The sequence below is a fragment of the Ursus maritimus genome, unplaced genomic scaffold (assembly GCF_017311325.1).
Source record: "Ursus maritimus isolate PB19 unplaced genomic scaffold, ASM1731132v1 scaffold_2, whole genome shotgun sequence".
In the NCBI taxonomy this organism is placed as follows: Eukaryota; Metazoa; Chordata; class Mammalia; order Carnivora; family Ursidae; genus Ursus; species Ursus maritimus.
Genome location: NW_024424452.1, coordinates 43040548 through 43057897, shown reverse-complemented (window position 1 = coordinate 43057897; position 17350 = coordinate 43040548). Strand labels below are relative to the sequence as shown.

The 17350-nt window shown below is 46.3% G+C and overlaps 2 protein-coding genes across 2 annotated transcripts; one reads left to right on the top strand and one right to left on the bottom strand.

Moving 5' to 3' along the window:
• The first annotated feature begins 1734 nt into the window (after positions 1-1734).
• On the top strand, positions 1735-4408 carry LOC103672069 (olfactory receptor 6N1). Its single transcript, XM_008700730.2, has 2 exons — positions 1735-1877; positions 3070-4408. Exon 2 carries the CDS (start codon positions 3087-3089, stop codon positions 4023-4025), a length of 939 nt encoding a protein of 312 aa, XP_008698952.2. The 5' UTR covers positions 1735-1877; positions 3070-3086; the 3' UTR covers positions 4026-4408.
• Positions 4409-12832: 8424 nt separating this feature from the next.
• LOC103672071 (olfactory receptor 6K6) lies at positions 12833-14271 on the bottom strand. Its single transcript, XM_008700733.2, has one exon. The coding sequence runs from the start codon at positions 14245-14247 to the stop codon at positions 13288-13290; it is 960 nt and encodes a 319-aa protein (XP_008698955.1). The 5' UTR covers positions 14248-14271; the 3' UTR covers positions 12833-13287.
• Between the last annotated feature and the right edge of the window lie 3079 nt (positions 14272-17350).

Sequence of the window (17350 nt, the reverse complement as noted above, 5' to 3'; positions counted from 1 at the left end):
CATTAAATAAATAGTAAAAGAAAATGAAGTAAAAAAAAAAAAAGTAAGGGGAAAACAATCAGTAATTTTTTTTAAAATAGTAAAAGAAAATGAAGTAAAAAAAAAAAAGTAAGGGGAAAACAATCAGTAATTTTTTTTTTCTAAACCGAGAGGGTGTGAGGGAGAGAGGGGAGTGGTCAGAATCTCTGAGATTTTCTATACCGAGTAGGGTGTGAGGGAGAGAGGGGAGTGGTCAGAATCTCTGAGATTTATTACCTGGGGAATTGAGAGGGTGTGGGGAGCTCGTTTCCGAGGGGAAATAATACCTCACCTGGCCATGCTGGCTTGGATGTTCCAGGATCCAGGGAACCCAGAACAGCAGGACATCCATGAGCAGAGAAGCAATGTGCGGTGGTCTCCTTTATCTGCGGGGGACATGTTCCAAGACCCCCAGGGATGCCTGAAACCATGGATAGTACTAAACCTTACAGATACTATGTTTTCTCCTATACATACCTACCGATGACAAAGTTTAATTTGTTAAGTTGGAGTTAAATTTTTAATTATAAACTAGTAAAAGTTAACAGTAATTAATAATAACATAATTATAACAATATACTGTAATAAAAGTTATGTGAATGTAGTTTTTCTCTCTCTCAGAATATCTTATTACGGGGTGGCACTCGCCCTTCTCGCGATGCTGTGAGATGATGAAATGCCCACACGAGGAGAAGGAGGTGGGTGATGCAGGCACGGTGGCGTACGTGAGGCTACTCCTGACCTTCTGATGGTCCGTCGGAAGGAGGGTCATCTACTTCCGGGCTGCAGTTGACCGCGGGGGGATAAGACGGACTGCTCTATAGCTTGAGACTAAGTCTTCGGAGTCATGTGGAAGCCCTACCCTCCGAGGAAGGAAAGGGCAAGATAATTGCCTTCCAATATTCAACCGTGAGGCCGGCCCCGCAAACATCTGGAGGCTTTGTCAAAGTCACTGGACAGCTCATCTCTGAGTGCAGTCGGGAGGCCAGAGATGGAGCGGCAGCCCCAGGAAGGGTCCTTTGTATTTATACCTGGAGCGGAAGGAACGTAAAACATCCAGAATAGATACGATCTGAGTTGGATGGAAATGTTGACATAATCGTTTCTAGAAGGCACGTCTGTCCCTCAGATTTGAAGGAGGTGGAAAGGGAGTTGGGCAATGGACAGATATGGAATTGAAGCGAAGAAAACTAAGCAAAGGGGAAATATCTACTCTTAAGGTGGTTATTAAGGTCTTGCTGAAGCCGGATCAGTCATAAGGGTCCTGCCCTCTGGCATCTTAGCAGAGAAACCTCCTATCTTCGGAATGAGAAAGCTTTTGGTAGAAGATGAGGGTACGTTGTCTGGGTTTAGAAGACAGTGCAGCCGGGAGCCAGCGCAGTAGATAACCCGGGCTTGGATGCGGTGAGAGGACTCCGCAGGGGGAAGGGGTGATGAGAAGCCTGGAGGACAGAAAGAGGACCCTGGATGCCTTTGTAACGCTTTGTCTTTACACAAGTGTTCCTTGTGCCTAGAATACCTTCCTTTCCTTTTTCCACCTGGCAAATTCTGACACCGTCCTTATTTCAAATAAGAATGATGTCTTCTGTGAGGTGGTCCTGACCTCCACGTCCAGCCCACGGCTTGTCCCCAGCTCCTCAGGCTCCCGCCTACGTAACTAAGCAGTTATCCTACCCAATTTGCTTATTCACGAGTCATTATCATGTTCCAGACACAGCTGTGGGCACTTGAGAGTCATCGGTGGACGGACGGACGGAACAGCAAAAGTCCCTGTGCTCTGGGGCTCGCATTCTCCCAGGGGACAGAAACAACGAATCACGAGACAACCAACAAGAGCATGTGTCATACGCTCGGGCGCGGTAAGTCCTGGGCAAAGGATTAGCCTTGGACGAAGGAAGGGTGGCGCTGGGACAGGACAGGGGTGTGGGGGGGAGCTGGGGGGGGGCTCAGGCAGGGCTGCCGGGCAGGGTGGCTCTGCACGAAGGCTCCGAATGAATGGAGAAGCGACCCAAGTGGAAATTTGGCGGGAAACAGCTCTAGGAAGAGGAAGCAGCTTCGATAGACTATAAACTGTCAAGTTACTGAGGAGTTTTGAGCAGGAAATTGACTTCCCATCAAAGGGACCGTGTGGCTTCTGTGCCGAGATCAGGCTACAGACGGACAAACACAGGGACAGACACAAACTAATTGCTTCTCTACTTTCTCTACTAGAATATTCGTTTCCTAACTTCAGGTCCCCTATATTGCTAATCTGTTTAGCTCCCGTTCTAAGAAAAATGCCTCACATACAACAGATGTTCAGTAAGTTTTTGTTACATTGACCTCACAGAACAATTTAAATATTTACCATCTGTGAAGCAATAAATCCGAAAAGTGCGCTTGAGGTCGGTGGGGGCGAAGAGTAGAAGGAGGGGAGTGGCCACAGTTTGGGCTAGAAATGCAAAGAGATAGATTTGCCTCCTCATTTTCCATGACTCTCAGCTTTACTCAACCCCCCCTTTGCCTTGACTGAGATTCACGCCAGTGTCCAGAAGACTGACATTCTGACCTCCATGCTCCCGGAGGGTCTCCATCAGGACCCGGGAGGGAGCCCAGGGTGAAAGGGCGGGTTCTTTGGTATCCAGAAAGTTAAAGAAGAAAATAAATTGAAATGACAAATAAAAATATACAAATGAAATTATGTAATCTTGGTCCAGTACTCAACCAATATTTTATCAGTGTAAAGGATGATTTATACCTAAGACAAGGAATATAGATAAATAATAAGATAAACCTTAGATGAAGAATACTTAAGTTTCTAAAACCTATATCGTTTCCATTAAGCAAGATAATTGGGTTACAGAATGGATTATGGGGGCCACAAAGTGGGCTGTGAGACCAGAAGACTTAAAGTCTGGTGACGAGAGTGGACACTGGGAAGGAGGCTGCTGGCAGGCATCGACCTCTGGCCTCTGAAAGCACCTGCTGGGAGCACTCTACTCTGGAGGTGGGGGAGGGTTCTTGCTCGCTTCTGTGGCTCATTCTTCTCGTCCTTCCATGCTTTGCACCCAGAACACAAGGGGTGAGCCATGGACCCCGGGAACTGGAGCCAGGTGACGGAGTTCATCATCTTGGGCTTTCCCCATCTTCAGGGGGTCCAGGCTTACCTCTTTGTCCTGCTGCTTCTAATCTACGTCACCACCGTCCTGGGAAACCTGCTGATATTCCTGGTGGTGCGCCTGGACTCCCGACTCCACACGCCCATGTACCACTTGGTCAGCGCGCTCTCCGTGCTGGAGCTCGGCTACACGGCTGCCACCATCCCCAAGATGCTGTCGGACCTGCTCAGGGAGGAGAAGACCATTTCTTTCTCCGGATGCCTCCTGCAGATCTACTTCTTTCACTCCCTCGGGGCTGCTGAGTGTTACCTCCTCACAGCTATGGCTTACGACAGGTACTTAGCCATCTGCCGGCCCCTGCACTACCCCACCCTCATGACCCCAGCGCTCTGTGCCAAGATTGCTATTGGCTGTTGGTTGGGAGGCCTGGCTGGGCCAGTGGCGGAAATTTCCTTAGTGTCCCGGCTCCCCTTCTGTGGCCCCAATCGCATTCAGCACATCTTTTGTGATTTCCCTCCCGTCCTGAGCTTGGCTTGTACGGACACGTCTATCAACGTCCTAGTGGACTTCGTCATCAACTCCTGCAAGATCCTGGCCACCTTGCTGCTGATCGTCAGCTCCTACGTGCAGGTCATCCGCACCGTGCTCAGGATCCCTTCGGCGGCAGGCAAGAGGAAGGCCTTTTCCACCTGTGCCTCCCACCTGACCGTGGTTCTTATCTTCTACGGAAGCGTCCTGTTCATGTACGTACGGCTGAGGGAGAGCTACTCGCTGGACTACGACCGCGCCCTGGCCGTGCTCTACTCGGTGCTCACGCCTTTCCTCAACCCCTTCATCTACAGCTTTCGCAACAAGGATATTAAGGAGGCCGTGAGGAGGCAGTTCACGAGGTCAGGGATCCTGGGGTGAAGGTGGGGAGGACAGGTCAAGGGGGAGGTGGACGTATGGTGACCCTGGGGGTCATCGGTCACCACGGATGAGGAATCAAGCATCGAGAGCTTTTCCGCGCAGGACGCAGAGCCGGGCCAAGAGCTGCCGGGCTCTCGGTGCCCACGCAAACACGCTGTCTGCGGGAGCCACACGGGGACACGGCGTAGCGCGGTGATTTTCAAATCCCAGATGTTTGTACAGCACACGCGGGAGTTTTGTCAGATCTGTGCCTTACCTACTGTGAATACATACACACACATAGAGTAAATCCAATGTACATTTAATACAAATGCACTTCGTTACATTCTAAACAATATTTGTGAAATAAATTTTAGAAAAAAAAGTAAATGCTTTCTCATGTACCACTTACGCTTAAATGATATTTCTTTTTTTTCTTTTTCTTTTCTTTTCTTTTTTTTAAAAGATTTTATTTATTTATTTGACAGAGATAGACAGCCAGCGAGAGAGGGAACACAAGCAGGGGGAGTGGGAGAGGAAGAAGCAGGCTCCCATCGAAGAAGCGTGATGTGGGGCTCGATCCCAGAACGCTGGGATCACGCCCTGAGCCAAAGGCAGATGCTTAACGACTGAGCCACCCAGGCGCCCCTTAAATGATATTTCATGTCTACCAATTGTTTATATATTAAAGTGGAAAACACCAACACAGTAGAGGAAAACATTTTAACAATGGACATCTGGGTTTAAATCCTAGTTTGTTCAGTGGCTTGTTAATAACATGATCTTTGGAAAGCAACTGAAAATCTTAGAGTCTTAATTTCACCATCTGTTAAAAATATTTTCTTGAAGATTATTTTGAGAATTAGTGATAAGGTCTATACACCACAGACAAAGTGTCTGGCATGTAACTAATAGCAATATATATATATATATTCTGCCCAAAACCTCTCATCATTACACTGAACCTTAGAACAATACCCAGAAAAATGTAATTATGTAAGAACATGCAAAAAAAATTCCCAGATACTGTTCCCCAGAGGAAAGGAGTAGAGGAGTCAGAGGCACTACTTGAGAGGTGAGCCAGCGGGTTGCACTTGGGCTCTGCCCAGCTGTGCGTGTCAGTCTTGGTGGCCTTGACCCCCGCTCCCAGTGGGAGTACAGGAGTTGAGCCCCTGGCACGAACTAGGATTACTCTTTCCATTGGACTAGTTCTTTATTCTGTTTCAAGCTAATTATTTCCTTAAACATATGAAAGTATGTGAAAAATAATCCTGTATCTTAGTTTATGCGATATGTGGCGATTTAATTATTAGCTGGTGTTAGGGATTATTATACATCTGAATATCTACTATGAGTAGAGAATCAAACATTGACTATAAGAAAACTTGCAATTTTATAGAACTTGCTATGAAAATCCCCAAGTGTTTCTACTCCAAGCATCTTGAAGATACCCATCCATCCACCCATCCAGGCCAGTAAGCACATGTTTACTTAGCTCTAACTCTGTATCTGGTTCCATGCTAAGGCCTACGCAGAAGGATGAACAAAACAGAATCTGTCCAGTCCCTGCCCTTAGGCTGGTTGGAAAGAACTGAGAATATAGATATTAACATTATAATTAATTTACACTAAGTTACAGTTAGTTAATTAAAATTGTGGTAATTAGTAATAAAACACACATAGTCTCTTCTGGAGGAAGTTACATTGAAGCTGAAAACTAACGGGTACATCGGAATCAGCCACTTCATGAAAGCAAAGATTGTATCTACTTCATAAAATTGGAAATTAAGACCCAGGGCAGTGGAACAACTTGCCAACACTACAGAGCAAGTTAGCCAGGGACTCTGATTACGAAAACAAAATCTTCAGCCTCCCAGCTGGGTCCCTCCAGTCTTTATTTTATTTTTATTTTTTGATGATTTTATTTATTTGACAGAGAGAGAGGCAGCGAGAGAGGGAACACAAGCGGGGGAGAGGGGCAGAGGGAGAAGCAGGCTTCCCGCTGAGCAGGGAGCCCGATGCGGGGCTTGATCCCAGGACCCCGGGATAATGACCTGAGCCGAAGGCAGATGTTTAACGACTGAGCCACCCACGTGCCCCCCTCTAGTCTTTAAAAGCTCCAGCAAAGCACAGGAACAAGGAGAAAAGAGATGAAAGTGTCAGTTAAAACAGTTGATAGGTAGGTTACCGGTCTGGAAACAAGCAGGCAGTGGCAGCCAGGGTGATGGCCCCCAACGGCTTGGACAGGCAGGTGTGAAAGTGGGTCTCACCCTCAAGAGCATGAAGGGCAGCTCACAGAATAAAAAAAAATTATTTGCAAACCATGTATCTGGTAAGGGACTTAGGTCCATCATATATAAAGCACACTAACAGCTCAATAATAAAAAGGCAACTAACACAATTGAAAAATGCACAAAGGATCTGAGCAGACACTTATTCAAAGAGGATAAGAGAGTGCCAGTAAGGTGATGGAAGATGCCCAGCGTCATTAGTCACCGGGGAGATGCAAATCCAGCCCTCGGTGAGGCTCCACTTCACACCCCAGTGGACGGCTAGCATTGCAGGGCTGGGTACCCACAGATGCTGGGGGGGCGGGGGGGACCGGGACCCTCCACAAGGCTTGTGGAAATGTTCAGCAATGCAGCCACTTTGGAAGACAGCCTGGCATTTCCTCAAAAGATCAAACACAGAGGTGTCACATGACCCACGATTGTAGGTGTATATCCAAGAGCAATGAAAGCACACACCCACGCAAACACGGGTACGTGAGTATTTACGGCAGCGTGATTCAGAGTAGCTAAAACACAGAGAGCATCGATGTCTCCTGGCGGAGAACTGAGTGAACTACACGTGTGCATATCTGAGCACGGGAGTATATTCACACGGAACGGGCAACGGCGTCCTCGGACCGGCGCAGCACGGACGAACCGACCAGAATTGTTCCGCACGAAGGAAGCCAGACCCGTACTCTGTGACGTCGTTCGCACAAAGTATCCGCAACAGAGAAGCCTGTGAAACAAAAACTGGATTAGTGGCGGGAATGCGTAAAGATACAGAGTTTCTGATGAATCCGTAAATTCTGTCCCTGAAACTAATAATACACTATATGATAACAACTTTAAATAAAAACTAAAAAAAATACTCAAACCAAAAAAAAAAAAAAAAAAAAAAAAAGAATGCAGGGCGTCTTTTTGAGGTGTTTAAAAATTCTGAAGTTGACTGTAGTGACGGTTGCATGTATCTGTGACTATATTATAAGCCATTCTACTGTAGACTTTATTTATTCATTTATTTATTTATTGTTCTTAGTATAAGTTTATTTCCTATAGGTTTCTTATACTCCGGTGCTGCTGTTAAACTCAATTTTTTTAAAAAATCACAATATGTTAGTCACCATACAGTACATCCTTAGTTTTTGATATAGTGTTCCATGCTTCATTGTTTGCATATAACACCCAGTGCTCCATGCAACACGTGCCCTCCTTAATCCCCATCACCAGGCTATCCCAATCCCCCCACGCCCCTCCCCTCTGAAACCCCCAGTCTGTTTCCCTGGGTCCCTAGTATCTCATGGTTTGTCTCCCTCTCTGATTTCTCCCCCTTCAGTTTCCCTCCCTTCTCCTGTGGTCCTCCGTGCTTTTCCTCATGTTCCACATATGACTGAAACCATATGATAATTGTCTTTCTCTGCTTGACTTACTTCACGTAGGATAATCCCCTCCAGTTCCATCCATGTCGGTGCAAAATGGTGGGTAATCGTTCTTTCTGATGGCTAAGTAATATCCCATTGTATATATGTAGTATTGTACACTTTAAATGGTGAATTGTATGGTTTGTAAATTGTATCTCAATAAAGCTATTTTAAAAAGTAGGGCTGAAGTTGGGCTAACTTGATGAATATTTGCTTTAAAACCAGCTGCAGTGCACTGGCTGGAGTTTGATGGGAAGCTCTGGGCTTAACAGGTGCACGAACACTCACGGGAACACACCAAGCTGTCCACTGGCTTGTTGACTGGACTTTGTTCTAGGTGTGTCCACAGGGCAGAAGACTTTAAACATGATTTTTAGATTTAGGGAGACAGACAGAGAGAGACATGAAGAGGAAAAGGGGGAAGAGGTGGAGGGTGAGTGAGTACGAGAGAACTAGTCTAAATTAAAAAAGACTTAGACAACACAACAACCAAAGTAACATGAACCTTGATCCAAATAAACCGAACGTGGCAGGACATTTACGGGGTGGGTGGAGGCGCTTGACTAGGGACTGAGTATCATGTGCTATTGAGAAATTGTTGCGTCTTTAGAGTGTGACAGTGTTTGTGGTTAGTGAAGAAAATGTGTTTAGGAGGAAATGTCAACATCTTTGGGATTTATTTTTAAATATTTTTGGGGGCGCCTGGGTGGCTCAGTTGGTTAAGTGTCTGTCTTGAGTCCTGGGCTTGAGTCCTGGGTCGGGCTCCCTCCTCAGCAGGCAGCTTGCTTGTCTCGCTCCCTCTGCCCGCAGCTCCCTCTGCTTGTGCTCTCTCGCTCTCTCTCTGCATCATGTAAATAAATAACATCTTTTAAAAATATTTTTTTTAAAAAAGAGATGAGGTAAAAATGACAAAATATTATGTATTATTAAAATTTGAGATCGATGGGCTTAATATTTTCTATACTTTCAAGAATGTTTACAAATATTGCATAGTAAAACATTAAAAAAAAAAAAAAGGAAAAAGGGGGGCCTGGGTAGCTCAGTCCATTAAGCGTCCGACTCCTGATTTTAGGCTCTGGTCATGATCACAGGGTTGTGGGATGGAGCCCCATGGTGGGCTCTGCGCTCAGTGAGGGGTCTGCTTGAGATTCTCTCCCTCTCCTTCTGCCCCTCCTCCCACTCAAGGGTTCTCTTTCTCCCTCTCTAGAATAATAAATAAATCAATCTTTAAAATAAATAAATAAATAAATAAACAAATAAATAAATAAATAGGAAAAACAAGGAAAAAAGATAATCATTTAAAGGAGAATTATTATCTGTATTTTCAAACTAGCAGAGAAAAAAGTGTGTAGTGAAAAATATAAGAAATTCTATCCAATCCAAGTAGAAAAAGAAAGGAAGAAAAAAAATTGAGAGAAATGAATGAAGAAAACAAGAAACACAAGTATTTTGGTAGAAACACTTCCAAACCTATTTAGACCACAAAACATGTAAATGGCTAAGCTCAGCTGTTATAATACAAAGACACCATATTAGCTCTTTTCAATCCAGCTGTTTGCTGCTTATAAGAGAATTGATCCAATGTACAGACACAGAAAGTATGGAAGGAAAGACAGAGAAAATGTTTGGCGTGGCAATATTAATAACAAAATAGAATTTATGACAAAGGCATATTAGCAGCAATATTGAGAGGAACTCTTAAGATATTATAAGGAAAATTCCACCCCAAACATAACATTCTTATCTGGGTTCCATCTAACAACATAGCTTCGAAGCATGTAAAAAAATGACAAAAATATGAGAAGAAACCAAAGCTTTTTGACATCTCTCTGAAAGAAGTGAAAATAATTATACCATGAAATAATAAGTAAGGATATGGAAAAATCAAACTAAAGCTTTAGTTGTATGTAACATATAAGTTATATACATACATGTAATATACAAGTTATATATATAATATATAAAGTTACAAAGTTCCATGGGTACACGTGTGTATGTAGACAGACCCTACATAGCAAACAGAGAGAGGAAATACATGTATGAAGCATTTACAGAGTTGACACGGCTTGTAAAGAAATTCTATTTTGAAATAAAGATACCTTAGGGACTGCTTCCTCTGAACACAATGATTTTAGGTAGACGAAGGGGATGGGTTGGGAAGAGATTATTTAAAGGAGAGAAACGCATCAAAGTAACTGTTATCTCCATGGTTATTGTACTTTACCCAACATGGGAGCTGATTAGGCCGAAGATGAAAGACACATAGAAGGCAATTAGTGTAGCAAAGCAAAGAATAAAACATTTATTTTTTTTGAAGGAAAAATATGCATGCAATTGAGGGATATCACTGGTTAAATTGACCCAAGCCAGGGGTTTGCGCGGCCAGCACGTGTGCCGTAGGCAGGCTTGGTGCTTTGTTCCCGGGGTTTCAATCCCTGTTGGAGGGGTTGAGAATCTCCTACTTGGTCTCAGCGGAGCAGTGTTTCATCCCACGCTCTGAGAATATCTGACTCTTTTGCTCAGGGATTTCATTATGAGTCTGATCGTTTTCCACTTCCTAAATAAAAAGAACTGTGTCTTATGAAAGATAGTAAGCGTCCAACACGGGGAAACACCATCCATCCTAAACAGGACTCTGTTATCTACAGGTGCAAGGCGTTCTTCTGTTTTGTGCCAAAAATCATACAACCATGATAATTTTGGCCCTGTGAAACCCAGGGGATTCAGCATTTGCTACTGGGACCCCAGAAAGCAAAAAGTAAAGATTGAGTGGTATCCCCTGAAGTTGTACCACATGAGGGTCCTAGAAGTAATTTTCAGCTCAGAACAATAGTCAAAGGAACCAAAACATTACGTAATAATTAATATTTGATAAATATAGGCATGGAATTACCAGTTTAGCCTGGCTCCTTTGGATCTGGCCTCCACACAGACCCTCCCTCCCACGCTGCTTCTCCTTCTGCTGCCTTGGGTGGATATGGGGGAGCCCGACATTGTCACCAAGGCTCTTCTCTCTGTTGACTCTGCTCTTACAGGCGTCGATTCACCTGTAAGATTAGTTGGTCCACAAGTCAAGAACAAAGCTTGGCTAGTTGACAGCCAAGAACCCTGTGCTGAAGGCTGTGGTGTTAAGGATGAGGGAACCTTCTTCCAGCTGTCTGTGCACCTTTAATCCAATAGGAGGTGGGGGGCAAGCAGGAAACCAGAGAGAAGCAGAAAGACAGAAAGCAAGTCAAGTCCAAACAAGGGCCCACGTTGGTCCTGACACCAGTGATAGCGATATCAGTGTGAGGAATCTTTCTTGAAGATTCCAGTAATTTGGGGTCATGTTGAGAGGTAGGCGACAACAAGGGCAAAAATAACCATCCCTGAGCCTTCATCCCAGAGGTTAGGATGTCGTCGTGAAAAGGATCAATGGGCAGAGCTGAGAGAGAACACACGACAGGGTGTGTATTCTAAGCGGCGTGGGACACAAATAGCGCATTTGGGAAGGTTGAAAGGAAATAGAATGGCCTAATGGCTGGGAACAATGAGAGCACAGGGACCATTGCATCTCATGCCAAGAAACCCAGCAAATTCGAAGGACAATGACATTCTTATTAAGAGCAGCTAATGAATCGCTGGACTCTCAGGTCCCCAAAGGCCACGCCACCGGTGTGACAGTTGCCAAGGGAATCCTAAGCACCTAGCAAGGATCCAACACAGAATTGCTGCTCAAACGTCTTGTAATGAGTCAATCTTGAAATCTGCAGGAGCAAACCCTTCCTGTGTAATAGTGAGTGACCACATTTCCTCTGGAGCTTTTCCTGGGTTTCGTGATTGGTCTTAGGATGACAGCTGCGTGACGCGGGCACAGAGCACGGCAAAAAGGTCCCGCCTCTGGGAGCAGATGTAATGGTGTTTCTGCCCTGGATTCCTAATCATGAACTCCGTGCACTCGGACTAGTTATTGAAATTCTGTGCTTCTCATTTCTCATTTGGAACATCAGGGTTAATATTGCCACCACGGGATTGTTGTGAGTATAAACGAGACAGGACATGTAAGGCGTTCGCCCCAAGCTCAGATGTTATTAAAAAATGTCAGCTGTTATAAATCTCAAGGGCCCCAGGGCTTGAGACGATCTTAGCGACTGCCTAAGGCAGCTGTGCGCGTCTCTGACCCATCCTCAGAATGTTCCGGTCAGCTTTCCAGAAATGCAGATGCACGCATGGGCTTCCCTTTTCAGATTTCCTAAATCTCAGGTTCTGATGACCAGTTGGTTTGGGGGAACCGCTGATCTGATCCAGCCAAAAGTTTTACAGACACAGAAACAGCACAACTTAGTGGCAAAGCAAGGTATAAAATCTGGTTTGACGGAGAGTGTTTCTGTGATGCCACAGTCCTCGGAGTGAGGGCTGGAAGTTCACGGAGGACAGAGTCAGTGACTCCTACAGCTCGTTGGAGACTGGGGGTTTTCATGAAACTTTGGGGGAAAGACGGTATAATTTCATTTATTTTCTTCTTTTTTTAATGATTTATTTATTTATTTCAGAGAGAGAGAGAGTGCGCGTGAGCCGGGGCGGAGAGCGGGGGAGGGCAGAGGGAAAGAATCTCAAGCAGACTCCCTGCTGAGCACAGAGCCCAAAGCTGGGGCTCAATCTTAAGACCCTGAGATCATGAGCTGAGCCAAAATCAAGAGTTAGACACTCCACTGCCTGAGCCACCCAGGCGCCCGGGTATAATTTCATTTCTTGAAAGCCAAATAGATCAAACAAAAGTTATGTACTTACTGGGGACAGAGAATGAAGTAGAGCCCTGAGACTGAGACCAGCTCTGGCACTAGGCATCTATGTGACCTCAGGCAGGTCAGCCAACTTCTCCAAGCGTCAGTTCCAACATGTAAATAATGGTGATTTCTGGCCTAATTACTTTCGGATATTTTAGATTTAACGAGGGCTCATACATGTGAAGATATGTCAAAGGGTAGATGGCTGAAGAAGTGGAGGGAACTATCTCCACTCTTCCTTTGTATGTCACTGCTTCGGGCCTCAAGTTCTATCACGCTTGGGGTATGCGATCAGGGCACGGAGGCTGACACGAGTTTGTGGGTAAATGAGCTAAACATGGAGACGGTTTCTCTGTAGCGTCGGGAAACTGTTTACCCATGTGGGGTGCCGAGCAGCAGGGGGACTCAGGAATGGAGAGAGCACTGGGAGCAAGCTGACAGTAGCAATTGTCAAAACTACAATGTCTTTCCCGTCCCTTCCGTCCTGCTGTCTGGCCTCACCTGTGTGTGGGTTGTGGAGCTGCAGAGGACAAAGGCAGGAGCCCAGCTTGGGGTGTGGGGGGGGGAGGAGGAAGCCAGCCTGTGCCCAGCGGGCGCGGAATCCACGCACACTGCCTCGGTGACACAAACACAGCAGGGGCGTTGAGGCAAACGGGCTGGGGCCTTGCCACCCATGACCAGACATGGCAATTCTTTGTTCTTGTGCATAATCATAGAGCGGACAGTATTATATTTCTACAACAGAAACAGATCAGACTCATGAACAAGTCAAGAAATGATGAAATGCTGACCTTCCGGGAGGTTTTCCAGCATCCAGCCTCCAGATCTACCCCCCGACCCCACCAGCCCTCCTCCGACGGCAGAAAAGCCTTCCGATGGCGTCTTTCATGTCCTTGTTTCTCAGGCTGTAGATAATGGGGTTGAGGAAGGGAGCAAGGATAACAAAGGTGACAGCAATTGCCGTGTCCCAGAACACTGAGTAGGTGGCTGAGAATCGCAGATACATGACAGACACACTGCCAAAGAACAGCAGGAACACAGCAAGGTGGGCGGCACAGGTGGAAAAGGCCTTGCGGCGGCCCTCGGCTGAGGGCATCCCCAGAATCACCACGATGATCCGCACGTAGGACAGGGCGATGGCCAGGAAGGAGGCCAGGATCTCCACTGCATGGATGGCGTCCACAATGACCACCAGCGATGTGTCTGTGCAGGCCAAGCTCAGCACAGGCGCGAAGTCGCAGAAGATCTGCCGGATCTGGTTGGAGCCACAGAAAGGCAGGGTGGCAATCCACGCGATCTCGGGGAGCACAAGGAGGAAGCCACAGAGGCAGGACCCGGCGGTTAGCTGGGCGCAAAGCTTGGGAGTCATGATGGTCGGGTAACGGAGAGGACTGCAGATAGCGATGTACCTGTCGATGGCCATTGCTGTCAGGACGCAGCCTTCCGTGATGCCCAGGGAGTGGAAGAAGTACATTTGCAGGAGGCAGCCGGCCAGAGAGATGGTCTTCTGCTCACGGACCAGGCTGGAGAGCATCTTGGGGATGGTGGTCGTGGTATACCAGATCTCCAGGAAAGACAGGACACTGATGAAGAAGTACATGGGCGTGTGCAGAGCCGCGTCCAGCTGGACGGCAATGAATATCATCAGGTTCCCGGTTATGATAAACCCGTAGATGAGAAGCAGGGGAATAAAGAACAAGAGGCCACCTTGATGCAGAGGTGGAAACACAGAGAAAAGGAACTCAGTCACCATAGTCTGATTCCCACTGGTCACCAGCCGTGTCATCTGCGAGGAGAAGAAAGGAGACAAACTCCTGGAATGGCGGTGGTGACCATCCACTGAAAACCACTCCACTCCTCTCTCTGATCAGTTCCTTAAGCTGATGCTGGGACCCTAGACGGGCTGGTTGGAAATATCTCGCAGCTCTACCTCCACGCCAGAAACACCTAGAATATCTGCTTTTGGACCCCTCAATGCATCTTATGTAAACATCTTCAACTGATGCGACACACAAATTAATTCTCTGGAAATATTTCAGGCGCTTCTTTAATTTCTTGGTTCTTCCCCTCACTCTCTGCCCTCTGTGTTTAGCTTTAAAGTGTGCTCTTTCTTTCTTTCTTTCTTTCTTTCTTTCTTTCTTTCTTTCTTTCTCCTTCCTTCCTTCCTTCCTTCCTTCCTTCCTTCCTTCCTGTCTTTTTCAAAGATTTTATTTACTTATTCAAGAGAGAGAGAGAGCACAAGAGGAAGAGGGGCAGAGGGAGAGGGAGAAGCAGGCTCCCCGCTGAGCAGGGAGCCCAATGCAGGGCTTGATCCCAGGATGCTGAGACCGTGACCTGAGCCGAAGGCAGATGCTTAACCAACTGAGCCACCCAGGTGCCCCAAAAATGTGTACTTCTCTTTCCAACTATTCTCCACTCCTGTTCTTCAGAGAGTGATTAAAAAAAAAACAAAAACCACACACACACACACACACACACACACACACAGAGATGCTGTCAGGAGCCCTGGTCTCAATAATTCCTCACATTGCTCTCCCATCTTTTCTGGCCCCGACCCCTAATCTGAGGCTGGCTGAGTGGTCATCGTCATCTCTGCTTTGTTTCTGCTTGTTGCAGGGTGACATCTGTTTCTCCTTCGATGCTAAGTGCCCGGATGTCAGGAAATGCTCCTCCCCCTCTTCCTCCTCTCTCAGTGGTTGACATGGATAGTTGCTCAGGCCAAGAGTCTCTCTAGAAACACTTTGTGCCTATTGGTCACTGAACTTTGGACAGGCGTGTAACTCCACCTCGTACCCCCACCCCCCACGCCCGGGCTGATCTAAGAACCATTGAATAAAAAAATCACTTCTAGCCTAACTAGGGCTGTCTCAGGGAGGAAGTGCCACAAAACCCAGCTGCAGTAGAAATCAGCCTTGCGTCTACGTGTTAGGGAGAAGGGCCAACTAGACCTTTGCAAGGCTAATTAAATGTGCCTTACCTCTCACCTTGACTATTTGGACATCTTTTTCACTGGTTTCCTTTCCTCCAACAAGTCATTCTGCAGATGAACGTGCCTGAGTATGGCTTTTACGTCCTGTTCCTTCCAAAACAATTCAAGGAGAAGCCCCACAGATCTTAGCCTGATATTCATCGTCTTCTCTGATCTGGTTCCAACCAAAGTTTGGAGCCAAATACTTTCCTACATACTCAACAGCTCAGCCAAATAGGATGAATGTCCTGTGTTTCCATTTCGGCTTATGTCCTTCCTCCCTTTTGTTTTCCTGCTGTCTTCCTCTTGGAATCCGAGCTGCCAGCGTGCTGCAACTCCTCGGCGCCAAGTGAGCCCTCCCTCCTCTGACCCGCACACGAGCTGGCTGTTCCCTGCTTTCATGACTTCAAACACATGCTCCCTACACCCTACATGTTTGGGTATCAGCGGTATCCTCCCCGCCCCCCACAGTGATGACAGCCCCGCCGAGGAATCCTAAGGGATCAATGTAGTGAAGAGCTCCCCGGTGACAGTCATGAGACCAGACTTCACATGTTTTAGCGCATTTATTTCTACCTACGACGGAGAGATTTTTATTATTGGTTTATAAGTGGAAAAATTGAGAAGCAGAGGGAGAAATAACTTGTTCAAACCCACATTTCAAAGATCCAAAGAATAACTGGAAGTCTGGTCTGTAAGCCTTAAAAGTCCATGATGATTATTATTTTTATTTATTTAAATGTCACTATTATTTGTTATACCACGGTGGGAAATATAGGTCAGGAGTCACCGGTCATCCCCGTCTGCTTCCTACTCTGAGCACCACTTTATCCACAGGCCTGTCCCGAGTGTGAAATGAGAGAGTAGAGGTGTTTTTTGTTTGGTTTAGTTTTTTTCCAGGTCACAAGCAGATTAAAATAAATGCCTTGGAGATTAGGAAAATGAATTCCTATAAAATGCCTCTTGCCTTAAGCCGCAAGCCTGGAGGAAGGCTTTGCGAGGGAGGAAGCATCCGTGCTGGGCAGAAGGTCAGAGCCTGCATGGGGACAGGTGTGAGATGGGAGTGCTCTCGGGCTGACGCAGCCACGTCTCTGTCCTTTCTCAGCCTGAAGCACAGAGAATGCTACGTGGTCCTTACGGAGAACGTGGCTGGACAAAGCAGGAGGCTACGGGGTTATAAGAGAGGCAAGCAAATTCAGCGTACATTGGCTCCTAAAAGGCAATAGAGGGTGTACTCTGTTGCCCCGGGTGAGGTGCTTCTCGCCGGGAAGACTGCACCATTGTCATCACTCACACGTTTATTCAGTTCACACTCACGTATTGATTGATGCCCTGCTATGTGCCAATCACCGCTATAGGTTCAAGGGCAACGTGAAGGTGAATAAAACATTATTCTTGCTCCTGAAACACACAAAGAGCACTTTAAAGATTCCTAGAATGACAGATAATCGGTCACGCCCAGGAGCTTACCCTACAAATACTTGTTGTATAGTATAGTATAGTATAGTATAGTATAGTATAGTATAGTATAGTTTAGTATAGTATAGTAAAAAGAGACTCGAATTAGATTTTAGTCCTGGAGGAAATTTCGCTGTGACTCCCCAGGAATCCATAATTCCTTGCACTTCAACACAAAGTTAGTGTTGGGAAGACCTTAGAGATTATCAGGATCTCCCGTTAGCTGCACTTCACTTGTTCCAAGGGCTCTTCTAGATTGCGTGTCTCATTATTTTTTCCACTCATGTCATCAAGTTCTAAAAATGTGAAGCTTTAGCCCATGCATTGAGGAAACTTTATGCGGAAGACAAGGGCAAATCCGGGTCTGGAGGAGTTAAGGATACAGGGGAAGCAGAGGGCAGGAGGAGGAGGAGGCGAGGCAGGGGAGCAGTTGGACGATTTCCTTTCAACAGGCTTTCACACT

Bases quoted from the DNA above. Each gene is read 5' to 3' on its own strand.
- LOC103672069 (XM_008700730.2), top strand. From the start codon at position 3,087: ATGGACCCCGGGAACTGGAGCCAGGTGACGGAGTTCATCATCTTGGGC.
- LOC103672071 (XM_008700733.2), bottom strand. From the start codon at position 14,247: ATGACACGGCTGGTGACCAGTGGGAATCAGACTATGGTGACTGAGTTC.